Source organism: Pocillopora damicornis, chromosome 12, assembly GCF_964200805.1.
Source record: "Pocillopora damicornis chromosome 12, jaPocDami1.2, whole genome shotgun sequence".
In the NCBI taxonomy this organism is placed as follows: domain Eukaryota; kingdom Metazoa; phylum Cnidaria; class Anthozoa; order Scleractinia; family Pocilloporidae; genus Pocillopora; species Pocillopora damicornis.
Window position 1 is genome coordinate 7043878 of NC_142681.1, and position 24586 is coordinate 7068463.

The 24586-nt window shown below is 37.3% G+C and overlaps 3 protein-coding genes across 3 annotated transcripts; 2 read left to right on the forward strand and 1 right to left on the reverse strand.

Annotated features, from left to right (window-relative positions):
- Nucleotides 1–301: 301 nt before the first annotated feature.
- On the reverse strand, nt 302–5580 carry LOC113677187 (oxygen-dependent coproporphyrinogen-III oxidase). The gene is made up of 5 exons (XM_027193950.2): nt 5154–5580; nt 4173–4450; nt 3154–3265; nt 2074–2260; nt 302–1204 (listed from the first exon to the last, which is right to left on the reverse strand). Exons 1-5 carry the CDS (start codon nt 5497–5499, stop codon nt 1012–1014), a joined length of 1116 nt encoding a protein of 371 aa, XP_027049751.2. The 5' UTR covers nt 5500–5580; the 3' UTR covers nt 302–1011.
- Nucleotides 5569–10067, forward strand: LOC113677190 (large ribosomal subunit protein eL6). Its single transcript, XM_027193955.2, has 6 exons — nt 5569–5698; nt 6107–6313; nt 7399–7530; nt 8169–8217; nt 8942–9120; nt 9863–10067. The coding sequence occupies exons 2-6, from the start codon at nt 6107–6109 to the stop codon at nt 10013–10015; spliced, it is 720 nt and encodes a 239-aa protein (XP_027049756.2). The 5' UTR covers nt 5569–5698; the 3' UTR covers nt 10016–10067.
- A 2330-nt stretch (nt 10068–12397) lies between these two features.
- Nucleotides 12398–24554, forward strand: LOC113677188 (uncharacterized). Its single transcript, XM_027193951.2, has 4 exons — nt 12398–12565; nt 19408–19735; nt 19919–20256; nt 22976–24554. The coding sequence occupies exons 1-4, from the start codon at nt 12502–12504 to the stop codon at nt 23029–23031; spliced, it is 786 nt and encodes a 261-aa protein (XP_027049752.2). The 5' UTR covers nt 12398–12501; the 3' UTR covers nt 23032–24554.
- Nucleotides 24555–24586: the final 32 nt, after the last annotated feature.

Sequence of the window (24586 nt, forward strand, 5' to 3'; positions counted from 1 at the left end):
TTGATTGTTAACCAAATTTTCTTTGTTAGCACCTTATGGAGAACAGCATGGGGAATATACACACTGTTGTTATGGTGTAAAGGGTTAGGAGTTACATCTGCAACTTGGGAAGCTACAAAGCAACGTCTTAGAAGTCTACCGTCCTGACATTACTAAAAAAAAAGCCTTTTTGATAACATCCCAATCTGCTTTAGCCAAGTCAGCCAGCCATTTCAAGTTCTAATTGTTCAACATTGTTATGAGGAATTGTTACAAAAATAAGGATTATGATTAATAAAATATTCAGCTACTGGCCCAGAAATTTCTTTCATGAGTTGTGCACCGTTTAATAATATTTATTCAATCTCATGTTTGACAGTTCTAAGATTAAAATCATTGACAATTATTCATCTTATAAATATCAGCATTTCAAATTTAAAACTGTGAATCCTAGATTTTGATAACTTAAAGGCTTTCTCAATAAGAGGGTTGATTTAATAAAATTAAATTCCTTTCACTGTTAGCTTTTGGCACCCTTTATGTTGTTTCCAAAAAAAAAATTTCAGATAAATGGTTCACATAAATTAAGGATTTGAAAAAAAAAAAACTGCTAAAACTAAGTTTAAATAACCAGACCTTAGTGTCCCCTTACTAGACCCATTCACATACTAAGCTTAACTAATGGTATATTGCAGCTTTCTACTGCAGTACCTATAATTGGCTCATGAGCAGGCCTCATTAACAATGCTTCAAGAAGGATTTCTCTGCCCTGAGGAAGATTATTTTGAGACAAGTGGGGGGGGGGGAGGTTTGCTGAAGATCTGGCACTAAAGGGGGGAGGGAGAAACACTCTAATAAAGCTCTCATAGTGGGGGCCTGTTCACAGGTTACTGGATACTGCCTTGATGTTATAGGGAAAAGTTACCAGTACATGTCCATCACTTCCAGGAGTTATTGAGTTACTGTCTACCAAGGTTGTACCATTTGCCTCCAAAACGTTGCTTCCCGAGTAAACAAACATGCATTTACTGCCTATTGAACCCAGTCTCTAGGAGTCTGCAGGACTTGCAGCAATTCATCTTCTCTACTGCCTTTTGCTGGTGCATGCATGTATTCCCAGCGTGCCTCCAGGGGAAGTGACATCAGAATGCTTTCTATGCGAGCACCAGGTGTATACAGACCAAACTTGGTGCCACGGTCATAAACCAAGTTAAATTCCACGTATCTGTGGGATGAGGAAAATCAAAAATCCAAAAATCTCTCAGTTAGAACATGCACTATGATTGAACAATTTAGCAAGCTGTATTTCACTGTATAGCTTGCTCAATTCAAAAGTTTTTTTGAATTGAAATCTTTCCTCTCTGTTTGAACCTGGGGATAAATTAATAAATCACTACTCTTATTTTATCAATCCATATTGTAGGTTATGGGACCTTGTTTCTCTACTCAGATTAATGGCTTTCATACTTTGTCCTGAGGCCATAAATTCAGGCTGGAAAAAACTCAGTCTGCACCTTATAGTACAAACCTCCTTAGTAAGTAGGAGATATATTAATTGAAACAGTAATCTTAACAGAGGAAAAATAGTACCGATAAACTTCAACCTACACGCCATCACCTTTCTAGTATCAAAACCTTAAATGAAAATCTGCATTCATCTCAGTAACATTATCCCCTCAAGTAGGTATTCCAAGCAGCAATTATTTTAAAAAAGAAAAAATACTTACATTTCATGCAATATTAAAGGAAAAGAAAGCAAAAAAAAAAAGCTATTATGCAAAATTTACAAGCACATAAAAAATTGAAACAATTATAGGAATCTGTTTAATGAAACACACATGAGGAAAAGGAAAATCTTTTGAATTCTCTACAGCACATCTTATTTAATAACTGGTCGATATTCTGCTGATTAACAATGTTGTTTAGCAATTTAAATGGCATGACTTAATTGCTTCATATGTGGTTGTTTATAAATCCTAGAATGAAACACCTTGGTCCTGAAAGAATGAAAGCAAGATATTGCACTATAATTTAAAAGTTAACATGTCCACATAGAGTTCTTGGAGAAGAGTTCTAAGGCCAGATAAAACTTACCGTCCTCTCCGTAACAACTGCCACTGCCGTTCACTTTCAGTGTATGGATCATCTTTGTGTTTTAAAACCATAGGAACATAGCCAGGCAGAACAGCATTGGCTCCAGCCTGAACAAACTTGAAAATCTGATCCTGTGAGGGTTTGTCAAGGTCATCAAAGAATATGCCCCCAACACCTCGACATTCGTCTGTTATGAAGAAAGAAACACTAAGCTTCAGAAGACTTGTGTATAAGATATAGACTTAGAGAGTTATATTTTGGCTTGACATGATTGCTTCTACTTGGTGAACATGAAAAATTTGAGTTGCAAACTGTCAACTGAAGGTAACTATTCAAGGTGTGGAATTCATTCCTGGATTAAAGGTACAAGGCAGTCCTGAAAATGATTGTTGTCAATGGCAGTGAGAGGTGTGTCAACAACCTAAGCAGGTGTCATCTTTACACTGTTCTCTATCCATTCCCTATGGTACTGACAGGGAGAATTTGATCAACAATCAATAGCTTCTTGAGTGGGTGGTAAATTCATGTATTCTCATAACCTTTATACTTGAGTCAGCAGTGATAATGTATAGAGAAATTAGATGCTAATCACTCATAAAGGTTAGAGGATTAATGACTTGACTTGACTTTTAGGATGGCTTCCATTAAGGTATTTTAACCATCAGTTACTGTGGTCAACAATAGTCCATTACCATAATTGTTAAGTTCAAACCATTTGTTGAATCCTGAGTCTAGTTAAGATGCAATCTGTGCTTCTGAGGCAGATAAACCTAGCCAAACTGCCACCCTGCTTCAGACTACTCAGCCCAGAGATGCAAGTGTAGCACAGAGGTGTCTTCTTATGTGTCTTCCACAAGCAACCAACTTTCATCTTTAAGCAACCTGCATAACTTTTTTTAGTGAACTTCACAAGCTCTAAGACCCTGGAACCCCAGACTTCTGAAAAAAGAGCTTTCAGACACCCTATAATTCTTCTTAGAGCTCAGTTCTGTTTCATCCCCTTTCTTGGTCAATCCAAGCTGTTCTGCATCTTGTTATTATTTTTTTAGGAAACTTTTCAGACCACTGAGTGTAACTCACCTCTATGCTTCACAACAAAATAATCATCACACCACTTCTTAAATGTTGGATAATAAGATGGGTCATGCTTATCACAGAAGTCCTTCAAAGTCCTATGAAAATGCTTTACATCCTAAGACAGAAAACAAAGATTCAACATTCTTCCACAATAAAAAGCTATCTCAAGCACTAAAAATAAATTGATTCCTACAATCAAGCCAAATAATTAGTTGATCCAATACTAAATTCTCTGAACTAAAATGATAAGAATTGAATGGTTGACAGTATGGAGAATTACAAATTTGATCTTGGAGTTAAAAGGTTAATGACTCCTAGAATCAACGAGTTCCTCAATTTTTTTTTCATTCCCTTTATTCTCATAGCCTCAATGTTTGACTCAAGGGTGTTACTTTTGGGAGAAGTTGAATGTTAGTCACTCCATGAGGTGGTGGGAGACTAGGCATAGCAGCCTGATTGTAAGAGTGCTGAACTCAGGATTGAGAGGTCTAGGTTTGAGTCCTGGTTGGGTCAATGTGTTGTGTTCTTAGGAAAAATGCTTTCTCTCATCAGAGTGCCTCTTTCCACAAAGGAGTATAAATGAGTACCAGTAAATTTTTAAGGGAAGCCTGATGAAATGCTGGGGGGTTAGCTTGTAATGGATTCGCATCCCACCCAACAGGGAGTAAAAATACTCTTGGTCCTTTCATGCTGAGGAACATGGGATAAACTCCAGCTAGATGAGCTAATTGGCTTGAGTACAGACTTAACCCTTTAACTCCCAGAAGTGATTAACATGAAACTTCTCTCTATAAGATCCATACATTATCCAGCAAACAGGTAATGAGAATACTCAGACTTATCAGGTAGTAGTTGTTATCTTGATATAACACCAAATTCTCATTTACAAGGAAATGTGTGGTAGCAGGAGGGGAGAATTGACAACCAGATCTTGGGAGTTACAGTTAAACTTTTTTCACTTTTAAGGGTTAAAGAGTAAAGAAATGAAGGCTTATCAACAAATTTAAATTCTTCTCATCTACCTCTTGATCTAGGTAATAAGGTGTAAGGTCAGTTCCACCACCAAACCAACTGTGTTTCTTGCCACTTTCTTCTTGGACTTCAAAGTAGCGATAGTTGAAGTGAAGGGTTGGAACAAATGGATTGCGTGGATGAATAACAGAACTTATCCCTGCTGCAAAAAATGGAAACTTGTTTCCTTGAAGTTTATTACCCCTACTTTTCATCTGTTCCACAGCTGCAGGTGACAGATTGCCATAAACAACAGAAACATTTACACCAGCCTTCTCAAACACCTTTCCTGAAAAATTACAGAGCAAGGTACAACTTTAGGACAAAAGAAAATTTTTCCCAGGTTGTCAAGTAAGAAAAGATGTCATTTTTTTTTGTTGAGACTGGGGGACTAGAAAGATCCCCCCTTGAGGAATTGCACCCAAGACTCTTGGACACCAACAAGCTGAAAAGGTAGCTAATGGAAAATCACCAAGTAAATGTATGCAGTCACTTTTGGATCAGCCAGCAGCAAGCTGCAGGCTCTAACAGCAATTTGTATCAGTCTTTAGTGTGATTTCCAAACAACACCATACTATTCTGAAACAAAGCTGTGGTCCTAAAGGCAATCTATCACTTACTTTTCTTTTCTTTTCAAGAACTGTTATGTCCAATGAAATATGGAACTGTGCAGAAATCTCACCTCAGTCTTTTTTGCAGATTTCACCTTTGCCTAAACCATTCCTCCATGAGTGGTGGGCAAAGAAAGAGGACATAGGGTAATTTTACAAAAAAAAAAAAAAGGGAAAATATTTTGTCACTTGCTACTAGGGTCAGCAGAGTAGCATTCAAATCTAAGGCAAGCAGTCTATCAGAGAGATAACCAGAAGGCTGAGTTTTCGAAACAAATTTGCAACTTCATGCCCCTACTTGGGATTGAACGGTGCTCTCATGCCACAAAAAGATGTCCTGGAAAAATCGTCGCGGTTATTCCTTTCCTTATGCAGCCTTACCATCTTGCAAAACACAGCTTATTCCACCGCCACCTTCGTTTCTCAGCCAGCGATCCACACGGAAGTCGTTCCCATCGATTTCTGCAAGTTTCCGACAAATGTCGGCCTGAACGCCGAGGATCATGACCTCCATCCTGCTTTTCATGTCGTCCATGCTGTTCTCTAGAGTCTGAGATTCTGTTAATGGTTCCGCCATAAATTTGGAAGTGTCCACTTTTCTCTCGCGCGCTGTCACGAACGAAAATCCTAAAGCTGTACCTACACCAACTGCCGAGGCTCCAAATCCAATTAACATATTTGTCACTTTATACGTACGTGCGGCGCGAAAAATGCGAAGAAAAACCATTATAAAACTTGAATTAAACTTAAACTTTTAAAACTTTCTAAATATTACCCAAATTTTCGCTGTGTAATGATGATGAAGACTGGGTTATAGCTTTATTCGTATTTCCACTGACAAATACTGCCTGAATTGCAGGCGCAGATTTCCTTCAATCACAGTTTCCCGGATGTAAGCAGTCTCTTCGTTTGTGGCTTTTGGAAAGGTAAGGAAAATGGAGAAAGGGTGACTGAAAATCAACCTCCATCATGCCTCTTTTATGACATCATTCGACTGGGCTCGGTTCAAGCCTTAACGAATAACCAAGCTATCGAAATACAGAACTATTTTTTATCAAATAATAAAGAATTACACGTTTTTAACTGTTGTTCTTTCTTGTGATGATCCACATAAATATGGACGATCGGCGGGTTTTGTAAATGACAGAGCTTTAAAGAAAGCCTCATTTGCTTGCTTATGATTCCTTGAACACTCACCGTTTGGAAGTAATGTTTGTGAATCATCTCAGACCTCTTTTTGTGAAACGTTTCATCCAAAAAAATATCCATCAGAACTGATGCCCCTCTTGTAAACTAGAAAATGTTCGTAACAATTTTCACGTGCATTTTTGTAGATGGCAAAAGTCCACACACCACGCAACAAAGATCTCGCCCCTGGTATAGGGAGGTACAGCAGATCAGCTATCTACAAAAAGAGGGCTCTGTATAAACGTAAAAAGACAGGAGTTAAGAAGGAAGTAGTCGAAGAACCAAAAACCAGAGTTAAGGAGGTTGGAGGGGACAAGAATGGCTCAACAAGAGTTGTTCCAGTGAAGAGAGAGGTATGTATCTTTCGTGAATATTGTTTAAAATATTGAAACTCTGTTTCCATGTATCTGTTCTGTAATTAATCAAAAGAGTTTTTGTTAACCAGCATAATTCTGATTTGGGCCCATCTCAGAGTCGTTTTAGCCCAGGCCACTCTAAGTGAGGGTTAACATGGCACTTAGAAGGACCTAAAACATTATTCTGCCCAAGATCATAAACTCTATTACTATTACTATTACTCTGGAGGGGATTCAAAAAATGATAATGCTTAAAAATGAAAAACTCTTTGAGAAGCAGGAATAGCACAGTGGTGAGAGCACTTACCTCCCACCACTGTGGATTAGGTTCCATTTCAGGACCTGACATCATATGTGGATCATTCTCGTCCTTGTTCCGAGTGTTTTACACTGGGTCCCACAGTTTTCCTCCCTCTGCAAAAACCTATATTCCAAATTCCAATTCGACATGGAACAGTGGACAGGAACAGCTACCTCTTAAATTGTCCACTGCTAAATCACTCTGCATATTATTATTGAAATGACAACAAAACAGTCTAAACAATTGTGCAAATGTCAAAATCCCCATTAAAGGTTTCAAAATGCACCACTAAGCCCTACAAAATGATATTAATAGATCATTTTTAACCAAAATTTGGTTTGAACAAGGAATTGGTAGATAAGGTGTAGGTGATTGTGTCAGAGAGATTTTTACTACAATTTGATACAGTTGATACCATTCATTCCCATTTATTCTATATTTTACAAATTTACTACAATTTTCTAATGTATGTAGCAGCCCTATTGATCATAAAAGTGATGCTAACAATGTTAAAGGTTAAAGTGAAACCACAAGGTGCAGCCAAGTGGTTTCACTGGTAATGTCAAGTGAATAGTTTTGACCTAATTGTTTGCAATCTTGAATGTTCTGGAAAAGCAATTAGTTCAAGTGTAGCCATTATTAAGAGTGCACCCATTTTCATTGTAAAGTTCTTTATTACAGTTTTATTGATTTGCGCTGGTGATATTCATATTTATTTTCATATTTATTTCAAACTGCAGTGTAATACTTTTTCTATGTTGCTCTCTTATAATTTTTTTAGTCTCGCTACTATCCAACTGAAGATGTGCGACGACCTCTGAGGAACAGGAGAAAGGCCAAGCCCACTAAGTTGCGATCCTCTATAACTCCTGGAACTGTTCTCATTCTCCTTGCTGGACGTCATAGAGGCAAGGTTAGTAAAACATCTGTTAGAAGTGCAGCTCTTGGCATACATAGCACATGTGAAGCACTTATGGCCTTGTAAGTACTAGCAGGTGTTATGGAGTTTCAATGGCTAGAGAGGCATCATTGTTAGTAGAGTTTCACCTTTGACAACTGGCCAGGGATTTTATGATGACAACTGCAAGAGTCAATGTCTTAATCCCAGTTCTAGTTTCCCTCTTGTGTAGGAGTGTTTTTTCCCCTTTAGTTTTAGAGGTACAGGTCAACCTTGATTATTGGTATTCTTTGGTTATCTGGACTTGCTTATCTGGTTCGATTTTTTCATAAATGTTAATTAGTCACATTCAAGATCCATAAAAACTTTTTCCCATCAAACAAAGCAGATGTACTGAAACAATGTTGATGCCATTCCCTGAATGAAGCTTTGGTATTGTTCTTGATTGTCCATCTTCTTGAATGTCCAGACTATTCAGCCTAGTTCCCACAGGTCCAAATAATCAAGGTTCAACTGTACCCAGAAATAGTTCCGTATGTGTACTATAGAGAGAAATGCAAAGACATTGAGCATACAATGACTGAGAGTCAAAGCTTGCACCTGTTTCATTCCATAATTGTTTTAATTTTTTATTAAAAACTATTCTTTTGTAGAGGGTGATCTTCCTAAAGCAGCTTGCCTCAGGTCTTCTGCTAGTCACAGGTATGGCTCACTATTAAGAACAGGTTATTGGGAGAGCAATGGAAAAATGAATCTTGTGGGATGTTCAGGGCACCAAAAACTTGCCTTTTGGCAACCTTCAATTGTAAAATGGTCACCATAAAAAAAATTTGGTCTGTTTGCATTTGTTTGTTTGATAGTTTGATCAGGGAGCAACAATTTTCTCATGTTTTTCTTTTACTTTTTTTTTTTTCAAATCTGTTGGTCATCAATTGAGTGACTTTTGTTGAAATTGTAGTTGCCAAATATATTTTTTTCACTTGCACTGGCAACCTAAAGGGTCCCAACTTAAAGCGCTGATATTTCACATTTACTTGAGGTCTTGAACACTTGGTGATAAAATTTTACCACCAGTCACCATCAACTTCTGCTACAAGTTCAGCTGTCAAAGTGGTTTTTTAGCCATCATTGTAACCAAAACAAAACAAATTTAGCTGTGAAAATTTTGCAGTTTGGAGTACCTTTAAGGCTTTTCCATCATTTGAAGGATTAAAAAAAAAATTACATTTAGTAGTTTTATGCAGTAACTAACCTGTCTCTCTCCCCTAAGGGATAAGCAAATTCAACACAAAACTTTACAGAATTTTAAGTGCTCTGTGTTATTTGTATGCTCTGATCTTAAGGGTGCAAACATGAGCCTGTTTACTTATATTATTCATTTTCTCATGCCCTGGTTTGTTTAATTGTGTGTATTGTTCTTCTGAAGGACCCTACAAGGTGAATGGTGTTCCTCTCAGAAGAGTGAACCAAGCTTATGTCATCTCCACCAGCACAAAGATAGACTTGAGCAACTTCAAGTTACCTGAACGTCTGTCTGATGACTTCTTCAAGAGAGAGCCAAAAAAGAAGAAGCGAACAGAGGACATGTTTGAAGATGCTCAGGAGGTAGATTTACCTGCCTTTATTCTTCTGGAATTATTTTGAAATAGTTGCTACATTAGATTAACCATGTGGGTACCTACAGCTGTATAATCAAAACTCTTGGCAGCTTGCCAGCATTAAAGATGACTGATGAGGGAACAAAATCTACTTGAGAAAAGTATAACAAATGCACCTGTAGGAGCTAACAACCTATGTAAGAATGTTACCTGTAACACATCTTGAACTATGATTGATAATGACTGTTTACAGATACAAAAGATTAAACTTTCTTTATTATCCATTACCACAATGAAATAACAAATCTATTGTCTCTGGTCATGTAGCAAGCTACATCTTTTCCCCTCCAAGTTTTAAAAAATCCAAATTTGTCAAAGATTCCTCTGGCAATGGCAAGCCTTTACAACTTTAGTTATTTTATTGCACCCTCATGTTATCCATTTTTTAACTTGTTGCATATGCTTGGTGTAGAAGACAAGTTATTGTTATGATTTGCTTGGCAAATACATCCCTCACTCACTCACTCACTCACTGTAACATGAATAGTGAGGTTACACTGAAGATTGTGTATTATAATTAGAGTTGTTGCTTTGATGCCCGAAGGGGACCTCCATCTCAAAATTTGTTTTGCACTTACTGATACACTTTGTGGCTCTTCTGCCTTTTTACTAAACAAAATGATCTACAATGAAAATTTTTATTTATACATGTTTGCTTGTTTGTTTGTTTGTTTGTTTTTGTAATAAAGGAGAGGAAACCAAGTGAAGAGCGAATCGAAGATCAAAAGGCAGTTGATGAGCAAATCCTTCCAGAGATCTCCAAAGAAGCACATCTTAAGAAGTACTTGAAAACTTTGTTCTCCCTCCGAAAGGGACAGTACCCTCATTCAATGATATTCTGAGCTTGTTGGTGTAAATTACAAGAATAAAAGTTGACAACTCAAACTTTTCAAATTTGCTTTGGGCTTCTGTTTTATGAATGAACTACATCATCTCATTTGGTAACTGGGTGCTACACTAAAGCTTCACTTGCTTTCAATTGCCAAAAAGTTATAAGTTAACCCCTAACAACCTGCAGCTTGTCTTGATTCGCTGCAGTATTGCTTTGGATTAGCCTTGTACATAGTGTGTAATTTTACCCAGAATGGCATGAGCCTCATGATTTCTTTTATTTGAATTTACAGCCCCTCTCAAGAATCTCCAGTCCTTAACCCTTGAAGTCCCAGAGGTGATCCACTTGAAACTTCTCCCTTTATTATCCATACATTATCTAGTAAACAGGCAATGAGTATACTCAAATGCATCAGGCAGAAGTTTTTATCTTGATCTAACACCAAGTTCTTGTGACTAATTTATAAGGAAGTGTGTGGCAGCTAGAGGGGAGAATTTGCAATCGTACCTTGAGAGGTGTAGGGTCAATTCTCAATCCCTGACCTGACACCGAACATGTCCATCTTAACTTGAGTTGTGTAGTTCACCATTCATGCCCTAGCATCAGTATGAACTACACTTTCCCTGAGTTGCTGACAAATAGAACTATTTTGACCATCAAGACCTTAATTTCCTTTGTGCTTGTGACTTATGTGTTTTACTCGGAGGTGAAATTGTAAGGGGAAATCAAATGTCAATCACTCTTGGGGGTCAAAGGGTTGAGGGAGGGGGGGGGATGACATGGATCCCAATGGTAAGGACTGGGCTGGCAGAATCACTCATTGTGCTCTTTCAATACTTGAATAACTTGGATGTTATTTTAATTTTCTCTTATCCCTTCTTGATGTAGCCGGATGCACAGCCCAAGGTGCCCTGCAAGTAAATCTTGGGTAAAACACTTTAAAACCTAAGGATTTTAGGCGAGTAGAGTGTTCTTTTAGACTGGTTAGTGCTGACTGGTAATCCCTGCATGTTTAAACCGCGCACCCAGTTCGATTTTAAACATTATTGTGGGTAGTACACAGCAAATTGTTATATCCTCAATAAAATCAGGCGCGTCCGCAATCAAACAGGTCCGCACTGAGTGCGTAGATCATTTTGTCGTTAAGGGAACGAGGAATGGGAATGGTATTAGTTGGCAAAGGGACATGGAAAGTGAGGAATTGGGAGGGGGAGTGGGAGATAAAAATTAATGTTTGGAAACGCTTGACATTTCCAAACAAAAATCTGTTTCAAGGAACTTTTCAGTGGCATTTCCGTGAAAATTTCCAACTGCTGGGCATTTAGTCTATTCGAGATCGTTCCCGGCAGTCAGATCAGAAGCGTGTCTATAACCGAGCGATATATGGTAGCATACTCAAGCTCGGACACTTTGTCCACTGAAAAAAGATTAATTTTTGAAGCCGCTTGACATTTCTAAACAAACATCTGTTAATCCTAAGAAGCTTGAGAGGACCTTTCATGGGAAAATCTGTGAAATTTTCTGACTGCCGGGCGTTAAACATGAGATTGTGCCCGGCTACCCGGCATTTAGTCACCGCGAAAATAATTTTAAAAATCTTGTCGATGTAGTTGTCATATCGGAGCTGAGCCCTGATCCAGTGTTCACTTTTAGATTAGTTTGTAGACGTATAAAAATACTTGAATCATCTTGTTATGCCCAAACCACGAGACCCTTTGAAATCCAAAAATGATGGATTCTCGTACCCAGTACTAATATATTTACACTCGTGAAGTACCTACCATTCAAACTGAAGCCTGGAAGAAGAATCCTTGGCGAGCGGATGCTCGTCCTACAGTCGCACACTCTTTCTGAATAACCTACCCTGTCCTGGCTAAGTGGGGCGTACCACGAGTACTCAAAATCTAAAAAAAAATCCATTGCTCGAAATATAAAGTTCAAATATTGAGGGCAACGATGGTCCGCCCTGAAAGGGACCTCACTGTCGCTCACGGTACGAGTTTGAAGGGGCTTCCTTCTTTAGGCAATATTTTGGAAACAGGGTTTCCTTGGGTGCTTATCGATAGACAGCACTAGCTGGCCAAACCAGTAAATTTATGTAATATGAATTACACATTTGATAAGTATAGTCTGACTAGGTGAGTTAGGGATCGGAATATGTTTATCACCGGGGAGGGGGTATTAGAAGATTTTGATTGTTTCGCGATAAAATTTGCCTGATCTTAGGCTCTGTAATATTCTCATGATTCCCCTCCTTGATGCTTTGTTGGCGATGACTGATCCCCGTTCTGTTCCTTGTAAAAACCACGTGATATTCAAAAATCCTCCACCCTCCCCATGAGATCTTTTTGCAACTCCGGAAAAACGTTACGCAGGTGGGAGAGTACGTAGGTAAACGAGGGGCCTGGTCTCTAGTTCGGTCGACGCCCTTGAATTGAGCAAGGAAACCGGCGATCCGCTCTTGTGTTGAAATCTTCGCTCTTTTACAGCGATAAAATGGCAGAGAAGGAGAGTAATGTGTTTAAGGCCAAACTAGCCGAACAAGCTGAGCGATATGAAGGTAAAGAGATTGTTTTTGAAGCCATTAATGGGCATTTTGCGTTGTTAGATTCCTCAGATAATTACGCTGAGCTTGCCAGCGAGTGTCGGTTACAGTGGGCAAATAGTTCCTTTGACAAAAGTTTCAGGATTTTAGATCCGCCGAAACGGTAGTTCTCAATTAGATTCGCCCTTTTCAGAGCGTCTTACTTTCGTTATGCTCACTGAGGTTTGTTACATAGCTGTGTTGTACTGTAACCAAGCTTTTGAATTGTCGTGTATAAGTTGGCGTCGATTCGCCATTTCGAATGAATCGTTATTTCGTTAGCGTTCTTGTACATTTGTCACTGGTAGCTACATTAATACTGTGCAATATTTACTGGACTGCCTCAATTAAAAGAATGATTAGCTTTGAACACTTTACGCTCGCAAAAAGTTGTCCGAAGTAAATGTTTTGCTTGCTGAAAGTTACTTTGTTGATTTCAGAGTACAAATTACGCGTAGGAACACTATCGCGAAAAAAGCCGCATGGCTTATCTTACGACATCGTGCTAAATTAATCTCAATAAATCGATCTACCTTCGTCGCGATGAAGGGCACTTTCATTGACTGGGCTTTCTTTTGTGATTTCAAGGGTGTGTTTTCCGTAAATTTGTTCGTAAGATTTGATTGCGTGTTAATTTTTGCATGGATCTTGAATAAGCGGACTGGACTAGATATAGCTTGTCGTACAAAATTGACTCAACGAAATTTGAGATTATCGAAATTACAGAAAACTGCATGATGTGGTGTGTCAGACTTGTTCATTGTCGTTCTGTTGCTGTTCAGTCGTGTTTGGGACTTGTATGGGTAAATGTCACATGTTGAAAAGAATTATTGTCCAAGAAATCATTTAATATTTAAATTGAAATCACAACCTGTCAACATCAGCGAAAATCTGCGCAATCATTAATTTAACTGACATCGCTGAGTGTACTTCTCAAGCAAAAGCGGTAAATTTTTTAGCAAGTCATTCCTATTTTTACAAACTTCCCTGTTCCCAGAATTTACGTGTTTTGTTATGTTAACGCGTTTCACCCTAGCATCAGTAGGCATATTATCCAAACATTTTCCTTTGGAGCTGAATAGGAGAATTTATTTAAGAATCAAGACCTTCTTTAGATGGTGATCATTTCCTTTACTCTCATAACCTTAATTTTTGATTCAGTGGTAATATTGTAAGAAAGAATTAGATGCCAGTCACTCTCAGGGTCAATGGGTTAACCCATTGATCATTTACTGATCAAAGTGAAAGAATTCCAATTCATTTTTTAATGTGTACAAAACTACCATTTTTCAAGGAGACTACAAAATATCAGTGAAAGCTAAAAAAGCATTAGCAGGCAATGATAAAAAACAAAAGCACATTAACAGAGAAGGATGAGAGAGACAAAGATTTTTTGCCATTTTGATATTTCAGTTTTAACCCATTGAGCTCCACACCTTAGAGCTCAGACCACCCCCTGAAATTCCAGAGAAAATGGCTGCTACAGTGAACACACAGACCACTGCCAAAATAATTTAAGATTTTAATGTCTTCATTTCACTCTACTGAAGGGAAACTGCACAAAGTTGCATATTAAATAATATACTTTCCCCCTGTCAAATTTTATTTTCAACTTGAGCATCAGGCTCTCAAAAAAAATTCTAAAGCTAGAGAATGGATTCAACTTCATGATGTACAGCAAGTCATTAGCAAGGTTGCCTTCAGCTTTGAAAGTATTTATCAGTATGATGACTCTCTTTTGCACTCTTATTCCATCAGAATCATGTAAAAAGCTTTCCCTCAAATACAACACCAAAAGACAGATCGCAAATTTCTCCTCAACAAAAGGAATCCTAAACTTTCTAACGCGGGTCAATTTTGAATTTGCCCGCCATAGCGACATCGCGACACGTCACAAGGCGCAGCTATAAAATTACTTTTTGTGAGTCATGAGCAAGAACAAACCAATTTTTACGCCTAAATGAAAAGTTTCACTTTGAACAATGCATATATGTTCTTCGCTTAGGCAAACTTTTGCTCCAAGCGAGTTACAAGGGGGCAAACTTTGCAGAGGAGATTGTTTTGGTCTTCTGCAGTCAGGTCAGCAAGATGTAAATATTTCCCCAGAGTCATGAAGCGGTGCTCTGGGATCGTTTTTTTTAAGCAATCAACTCCAACAAACTCGTCAGAATCCCAGTACATTGCCAGCTGAGGAAGTTCATGGATTCCAATGAGAATGTTTAGCCCGAGATACGCTGAAATTTCCGCTTGGGTAGATGTGAACGATCGATCCCCTTTCGAACGAGCGTACGCAACGGTATATCGGACGATTTCGTCAATGTAAGCATCGTCGATAAATACATTGAAGAAATCTTTGGCAGTTGCATTTTCTCCGAGATCTCTGGTCGGGCCACGACGAATGGAGAATTCCTCAACATTAATTTGTTGCAATTAGCTAGACCATTGAAGAGCATTTGGTCGGCTTTCTTCTGCGGCAGATTCTTCATCACTACTTTCGTCGCTTCCTTCTTCCTCCTCACTAGCGTATAGCTCAACATCGGAATTGCTTCCCCTTTCTTGCGACCATAGGTCGAAAAAGTCTTCCATCTCGTCATGCACATTGTGAAGCAAGTTTTGTTCATGTTGTGCTTGACGAGCTTGTCGCTTTTTTCAATTTCTTTGATGATAAAACCAGCGAAGACTTCTTGCTCTTCATTGGATGAAAATTAACTTTCATCAATTCTTCCAGAAGCCATGTCTAAGACCATGACATATTTTTGAAAAATTTGTCAATAATCGCACGGTTAACGTAGAATAGTGAGTTTGGTCTCAAACGAAAGCTTATTTTTTGCATGTCACGTTTCACTGCTTTTCAATACCCAGGGGAGTTTTGTTTCTAAGCTACAGCCAATCAAAACAAGCCATTTCTGACAGGGCGCATGAGGGCGCATTGGAATTTCAGAGGGGTTTTATTTCTGGGCGCATGAGGGCGCATCGGATGTCAATGGGTTAATGCTATTCAAAATTTGACTTTATGGTTTTATTGGTGCTCAAAAAATGAAACAGCTTCTTCTTGGAGCACAAAGTTACTCGAGAGGACCCCTTCTAATTGTAACCGTACTGATATCTTTTTAGTGTTTGTTTTTCGGTTGTGATCTTGTACAACCCCAAGTTCTGAAAACTAATGCTAAAATTTCATTTGAACAAGCTCTCAAGATGTAAATTTATAAAAGAAACTTGGTGATTTGCCTAATTTCAAAATTTTGTGCTTCAAATTCTGTTGCATATGGGGAATCATCAGCATGGATTTTTGATGTTGGTATTTGAACATAACCACCAAAGTAGAGATGATCATTAGAATTATAATGGCCAATGAGGGGAGATTATTGAAGTTGTAAAGTGCTTTATAGGGGATCAGGTAAATTTTATTATGACTTAGAAAAAAATCCTCTGACCCTCCATCTTCCCCTCTCTCCCAGGTGATATTGTAAATTACTGTATGACCAGTCCCTTGTTAAGGTGAAATGTATAATTGTATTAAAATATTAGTATTTAGTAGGGATGTAGCTAAAGTTTTTAACAGGCGGGAATCTTGCAATGATAGGCGGGTATTCAGGCCACTCTAGCCCACCTTTGGCATGCTATACCTAGATTTGAAGGTGTAAACAAATGAAATAAATAAACAACAATCTTCTGACAACATTTAAAAACATTTTCAAGAAAGAAGTAGTGCTTCACAGCCGGAAAAATTGTGTTCACAGCTGGGTAATTTTCCCGGCTTCTGGCTATTATCTATATCCCTGATTAGTTCCTTCTTATTGGTTGTGAAATTGTGAAGTCTTGAGGTATCATGTGGACCTTCCAAACCAATTGCTGGCTACTGTCACCTGAACTAACTACCTGCGGGTAATCTGTTAATTTTTCCACAAACAGTCAGTGGTGTGGGTTACAGGAGGGTGTGGGTTATACAATAATTTTCAAGCTTCTGGTTTAGATATAAAACTATAAGCAGGAAAAAAATCAGAGATGATAAGATCCACTAAAGATACTCTTCAAAAAACCTGTGTAATAACTCATTTATTTTGCACAGATTGCTCATTATTATAAGAGACTTTAATGCTCTCGATGAAAGCCCGATGCAAATTGAAAACCTACCTTAAAACTTGATAACAAAGCTTTTATATTGTTTATACTCTTACTTTCTTGTCTTGTCAATTTCACAGCTTGTTTCTTTGTTAAGGTCAAAAAACAATTCTCGCTTACACGGGAAGTGAACTTGAAAATAAAAGAATTTAACTGTGAAAAAGCTGGCTTCGGAGCAATTCACACAGAAAATGATGCCGACTTGTTCGTTTCATGGCACTGTATAATTGATGACATGACAGAATATTAGATGCTTTGGTGAAATTTTCTTAGCTTGCACTGCCTTGAGTTAAAGAGTATTTTCCTGTTTCAGGTGATTTCTCCGACACAGTTGATCTCAAGATATTGATTTTTTGTTGGGAACAGATTTTTTCAGGTGGTATCATTTTCAATGAAATAGCAAAGAAAAAAAGTGTGAAAATTTATTAACTGCACACTAAAGATTTCATGTCAACAGATTTGTGTGAGTCAACGATTTTCTTTTGTTTTTGGGTGTGGTTTATCTGCCAGTGTGGGTAATCTGTTGAAATTTTTTTCTCGTAATTGACTGATGTGGGTAATCTGAAGTGTGGGTAAATGGACGGAAATTAGGGTAATTTCTGATCATAGTTTCTGATTTTGATTGCCAGAAGGGTGACTTTGTAAGCTTGGAGCACTGTGCAATGAAACAATTTTGTTTTCAGCCCCATTCAGAACAATTTAGTGGCTAAAGAAATCTAGGTTTTTACTTAAATTTCAGCTCAAAGTAAAGTACTTAAAAAGTAAATTTTCAATGAAATATCTTTGACCTCAAAACATGACTAGCATTTTATTCCTCCTTTCAATGTCAACCCTGAATCACACATTAAGGTTACTTCCCACCTTTGCAGGTGTTCTTTAGGAAAAAATTCTTGCACAAACTAGTTTCACTAAAATCCCAGCAAACCATACATCAGAAGAAAGCAAAATATAAATTCAGTTTACGATAAAAAATATGATTTGAGCAACATTTCTTCAAAGGAAGTGTCAGGAACTGGTAAGTTGTGAAATGACTGAAGGTTCTTCTATTGAATTTATTGAGTATTGGATGCCACAGCTTGAGCAAAATTGCTGCACAGTCTTATTAACAAGGCATCAATCAACGAAAGTGAGTCAGGTTTTTGTGATATTCTGATAAGTTGTCTAGATATCAGCATCTAAAGTTGGAGTAGCTAAAAAATATGCAAGGTGTGTTGCCTCAATAGACACCATGGGACAAATATTTCAATTATCAAAATTTCCCAACACAGTTTCGTTTGTCATTATTCCAGGTGAAATTTGTTGAGAATTGGTCAAATCTATATACCCTACAAATTTGCTCAAAGTGGTTGTATTCCTCCCAAAATCAAATGCCAGATTTCAGCTCATAAAGGTTTGCAAACAACTTGCGCTATGCCAGGAGATTATCCTATCTCCTGAAACTGCAAACCAATGGGACAGTGGGACCTCCTGGCGTCAATGACAAAGGATCAAGATTTCCCAGGAAAAGTCACCCATTGCAGAAACTTTTTTTTTTTTCCAATATCTTGATTGCTCATTAGAGCACTGAGGAGGACCACACAATAATGAGCAAAGTTGCCAAAGGCAAAGGCAAAGGCAATATGTGTAACAAAAATGGAAAACTGCAAAATGTGCTGAGGAGCAAGACAATGAATAGACAGCTTTCAATTTAGGATTTGTGGCAATTTGTAATGTTTTGTATCAAGGTTGGTAGTTGTATAAATGAAAGGAAACCTCATTTTTAACATTATAGATGGCAAATTTTTGGTTTGACGGCGACTTCTTTGTTTGAAATCTGGATGCTAGCATGGAGCTCTACCAGTACTTGTAGCTGTCCTAAAGGAATCTTTTCCTTCTCTTGACCGAATGGTACTCTTTTCTTTGCTAGCATGGAGCTCTACCAGTACTTGTAGCTGTCCTAAAGAATCTTTTCCTTCTCTTGACTGAATGGTACTCTTTCTTCTCTTGGGCTTTTTTTTTTTTTTTTCTTTTTTTTTTTACCAAGGATTTTCTTCTGCTTTAGATTTTTGCATGAACAAAGATCTCCTCATAAGCAAAGAGCTTTCACATGTGAATTTTTAAAGTGCATGATGTAAACAAGATATGGAAATAACATGAAAAATAAGCTCCAAGATGAGCAGTTGCTCCCCAGGTCGGAGATCATGACACCTTCCTGTTTTTAACTTTCAGTTGAAAATACATTTTTCTAAATTTCTCAGTTGCTTTTAAAGATTTCAGAAATCTTTTGTTTTGGAAATGTTTGATTGATTGTTTGAATCCAGTTAACTCAAATAAAAGAAAAATCGATTTTTTCAGCCTCTGAAAGTGGGAAGTAACCTTACTTGGTCATGAGAAAAGAGGAAATGATCATGAACTAAAAAAGCTCTTGATTTTTAAACAAATTCTCCTTGTTAGCACTTAAGGAAATATCTAGAAAACAGTATGGAGATTATGCAAACTGATGTTAGGGTCATGTTTGTCCTTAGTGATCAAGGCCAAGTATGTACAAGTGTTTACAAAGGATTATGGACTTTTCACTTCTTGAGTACTAATATGTATATTTGCATGACGATCATTGTCAAGATGTCAAATTGCAGTCAACCAGTTGGCTGCAATTTCAGGCTCTGATTTTCCTTCTACTGCATTTCTTAATGAAAAACTTCTTTTTCATAATTCAGAAATGGCAGAATTCATGAAGTTAGTGGCCAAAAATTCAAGTGGGATGGAAATGACTGTTGAGGAGCGCAACCTACTGTCTGTTGCATATAAAAATGTGATCGGGGCTAGAAGAGCAGCATGGCGCATCATATCTTCCTTGGAGCAAAAAGGAAAAGACAGTGGAAAAGAAAGCGGAAAAGATCATGGCAAGGTTGAGACTTTAAAAAAATACAAGGAAACAGTTGAAGGCGAACTTCAAAGCATCTGTGATGAAATTCTTAGTCTCTTGGAAAAGGACCTCATTCCTAACTCCCAAGATAATGAGGCTAGGGTTTTCTTTCATAAAATGTGAGTTACCTGTCAAGTATATAGTCTACATAGCTTACAGGGAGAAGCAATTCAACTTTCAATTCAACTTTCATGTCAACTTTGTGGTGAATTAATCTAATTTTTTGCTGCATAGTTTTAACATACTTCAATTTTTTTATTTTCTCTGATTAAATGAAAAGGTAAATGTTCTTTATCTTACAGGAAGGGTGACTATTTCAGATATCTAGCTGAAATAGCTGAAGGTGAAAAGAAAGAAGAGGCGAAAAAAAGTGCTTTGAACGCCTATGATGCTGCAGTTGAAATCGCAAAGGATAATCTTGCAGCAACATGCCCGATACGTTTGGGTTTGTTCTTAAATTTCTCTGTATTTCATTATGAAATCAATGATGACCCAAAAAAAGCCTGTAATATTGCGAAGGAGGCCTTTGACAATGCCATCAGTGATCTGGATAGCCTGAGTGAAGACTCGTACAAAGACAGCACTTTGATAATGCAGCTTCTACGTGACAATTTGACTCTGTGGACTTCTGATACAGAAAGTAAGTCTTTTATGATATTTTTGTCAACTTGTTCTTATTCCTGTCCCAAGGAAAAATATATGGAGTACAATTCATCCACTAATTTGGCTGCCTTGAAGCACACTGTACTTTTGAAGCACCCAGAGGGTAGGTGCAGCAATCCAGTGTTTACAACACATTTTTAGCGTTGTGAAGGGTTAAGATTTTCCAGACTTTGCAGATTGTTCCCAATCAGCCAATAAATGATCCTATGGTGAAAAGTTAAATGTATCAGATCTGTGCTTCATTCAACAAACTGAAATGCGCTGCATGGAGGTCAAGTGACATTTTGTATTCTTCCTCTTTGCTTTGATTTGAAATGAATTACGGTCAACTTGCTGACGGTTCAACTTGCCAACGCCAACTCACCAACGTATAAAATTGAGTAGAAACGTTGGCGAGTTGGTCTTCAAACCAGTACAACTTATTAGAAGTTAAACATATAGAAAAGTAAAAGATCTTAAGTGAAAGAAAAAATTTTTCTTCTGACAAAGTTTATAAGAACCTCATGGCGAACAAAGAAGGTAAACATCACCAATGACTATAACAGCTTCAGATGCAAACGAGTTATGTGTGACAACAACACCGTGAAGAGTCATCATGTCAATTGGTCAGATTTTTTTAAGAAAACTTGGCTTTCTAGTCAAGATCTTCATTAAAAAAAATTCTTTTTATTTGTAACAAAGTTTATAAAGATCTCAAGGTGAATAAAACAAGAGAAACATAGGCAATGACTATAAAAGCTTCAGATGCAAACGAGTTAACTTCTCATAAGTTGTATTGGATTGAGGACCAACTTGCCAATGTCTCTACTCGATTTTATACGTTGGCGAGTTGGCGTTGGCGAGTTGAACCGTCAGCAAGTTGACTGGGTACCCTTGAAATACCCACCCTCATTTAAATATACAATCTAGTGTGGAAGAAAATATGAAAATATGATGTCTTTTTTCCTGTATGCACTGAAAGTGTGAAAAATTACTTCGAGAAATCTGATCACAAACCAAATAACTTGTTTGACAAAGTAACCCCAATTTCCATCAAATTTGTTCAACAATCAAGAGCTTCTTCAGTTGGTAATCATTTCCTTTATTATTGTGACCTTTACATTTGATTTAAGGGTGATACTGTGAGGAGAAATTAGAAGCTAGAATCCAGTCACTCTTCAGAGCTAGATTTCCAATAAATAAGCATCCCATTTGGGGGTGTAGCAAAACTTCCTGTGGCTTCTTGCTTAGGGTTTAGGGTTAAACCATTAGGCTTAGGCTCAAGAAAAGACCGATTTTTTTACACACTACTGTAAAGACTCGTGTAGAAGCCACACCTTTTTGCTTAAGTTTTGGGCCAAAAATTGTGGGTGCAGCTTATGCACGAGACTATTATTTGTCTCTAGTGTCCAGAATTCCTGTGCAGTTACCAAGCTAATAATATACATGGAAAAATTACTCAGTTCTGATTGGTTAAGATAAATGCAGTTTTCAGGTAATTCAGTGCAGAAGAGAGTTAATTCAGTGCAGAAGAGGGTTAATTTAGTGCAAAGAAAGAAAGAAAGAAATAAGACATTCTGATTGGTCAATAATCAAAGAAACTCACAGATAGCCAATCAAATGCGAGCCTTGGATGTCGCAACAAAATTTGAAAATTTGAAAATTTGCGAGCGAAACAATGGCTGGCGTTTAAAGTAGGCTTTTTTTGCCACCACAGCTGAAAAACAGCTTAAACAACAAAAACACTGTAAAAAGCACTGCTTTTTGGTTGTCGGTTTTGAGAAGGGAATTGCGGAGGAAATTGAAAATTACGAGCCAACCCCGCTTAACACTTTGCTTGAGCACTCCAACGCTGAAATTAAAAACAAACATAGTTAAACCTCAGAAATGACGATTCCATTTCATCGAAAGTGATTCGGACACAGACTGAACAATTCCTTGAACTTTTTTGCACCTTAAAGATGTGAAGATATCATTGCATAATTTATTATTGTTTTGATCGTACGCGGTTGTTTTGACCAAACGTGTGGTTTGAATAAATTATTTTTGCACTTGATGCGCACTTTGCTTATGTTTAATTATGATAAGCCATCTCGTATTTTTCCAAGTATATTATTAACACGTAATCACATGATTTTTCTCGTGCAATTTGGAATAAACAAGCACTTGCTAATTTTTTCAAAGACCACAAATTGCACTCACCCTACGGGCTCGTGCAATTTTGTTAGTCTTTAAAAAAATTAACTTGTGCTTGTTTATTCCAAATTGCACTTGAAATCATGTGATTACCTATACAAACATTTTGTATTATTCTCCTGCATTTTATTTTCATTTAAATTCCATCGTTCCTATGTGAGCTGTGTGCTTTAGCAATGAAGACAACTGTTGTAAGCCCCGGGGAATAGGGAAATCAATTAAAGAATAGCTTTTAAAAGGTATTTTTAGAGTTGATTAACTTATTAATGTGGCTGCAAATACACAGCATTAGATTTCCTCAAGTTTATTGTGAACTTCTGTGAACAAATGACCAATGTTTTTTTACAAGAGTGCCTTTGTGAAGTTTTTTTCTTTTTTCAAAATCATGCTTGAAAGTTGTGGGTGCAGCTTATACACAAGTGCAGCTGATACACAAGTGCTGCTGGTACACAAGTGCAGCTGATACACGAGTGCAGCTTATACACAAGTTTTTACCCTATTGTTTCTTGTTTATTCCTTAGTGGAGAAAGATGGTACAAAAGTGGAAGATATAGAGGGTGATGATGCAAAAGAGTAGATTACAAAGTGGCTGAGGATGTCCAGAAGAGTTATCTATCAAAGACTTACTTGTATGCTTCTCTGCTTGGTAAACTGTTTTTTATGATGTGGCAGTAGCAAATATGTAGTGGAGACATCAAGGTCTTCTTTTATACATTTCCATTTTTAGCAAACTTTGTTCTGTAGTGAAGTTTGATTCTTTGCTCTAGTGCTGATACGGTTTTTTTTTTGTTTTTTGTTTTTTTTGCATTTAGTACTAAACTGAAAACTGAGTGAAATTGTAGTACCTTAGTTATAGTGACAGGTTCTAGCAACATCATGTGACCTCCTGCGTCTGATTGTAAAGTGGAGAGCTTTGTAAATTTTTCTTTTTTCACAATGCACTGGAATCATTTTGACTTAATTTTCCAACACTGTAGAAGTTGATAACCTTTACACAAGATTTTTTTCTGCTAATTTTTTTTTCATTAAGGGTAATTCCTGATTGTTGACCCTTTAACTCCCATGATCTGTCAAAAAAATTATCTCCACCTACTGCTGTACATTTCCTTGTAATTAGGTTAAGAGAACAGGATGTTGTCAAGATAACACCCTTTAGGTGATAAACTTGCATTTTCTTGTCACCTGTTTGCAGGATAATGTCTTAAAATTACAAAGAGAAGTTACTCATTAACATAATCTGGGAGCTGAAGGGTTAAAAAAATCCTTGATTCTGGGTAAAGGTCTCCTTCAGAAAAATTTAGCACATTTTTGCAAAACAGTATAGAGAATCTTGAAAGCGAAATTTCAGTACAGTTATATCAAGTAAAGAGGATTGGAAGTGTTGTAGATTCTTTAAAGAAGTGCTCATCCATACTGTAGATGTTTTAGCATCTTCATGATCACTATTTATGGGAACTGAAACATGTTCTTGCAATGTTACCATCAAAGTCAGATAGAAGTTGTAAAACCTAAACAAAAATAGAGCTCTGCTACTCTTTCCCTTCATTGCCTTACTTAATTAAGTTGTGTAATTTAATTACCCGTTATCTTCAAGTAAACAAATAAATTCCATGTTGCCATGTGACTGTTTGGTTTTAGACCACAGCTAATGTCAAAATGTAGTAAGAATAAAAAAGTGACATGAGGCATAGCTGAGTGTGTCATCAGTGTTCATACCACATCTTCTGTGATCCATTCCTGTACAGATCCGTGGCAACATGGCATCTAGTTGTTTTATTTGATTAAGATGGAACAGGTTATTAATGGTAACTTCATCTATGGGTATGTCCTCCATTAGCTCATAAGTAAGAACCAATCAAAGTGGGTGTAGCCAATGTGCTATTTGTGTTATTTACTGACTTATTCATGGGTGCAGTTACTTTAAGAGTATATGATACCTCTGTCTTTTCTGAGTTTTTTTTTCCCTTTTTTTTTTTTTTTTTTTTTTGAGAGAGCTTGACTAGAACATGTTTGCGAGATGACATGTTCCACAAATTTGTGATAAAAGCACAGTATTGGCATAAGCAAAGTTGAATAATAAATAACTTATTCATGATGGAATGTGGTGTTTTATTATTGATCAGTGATCTTTC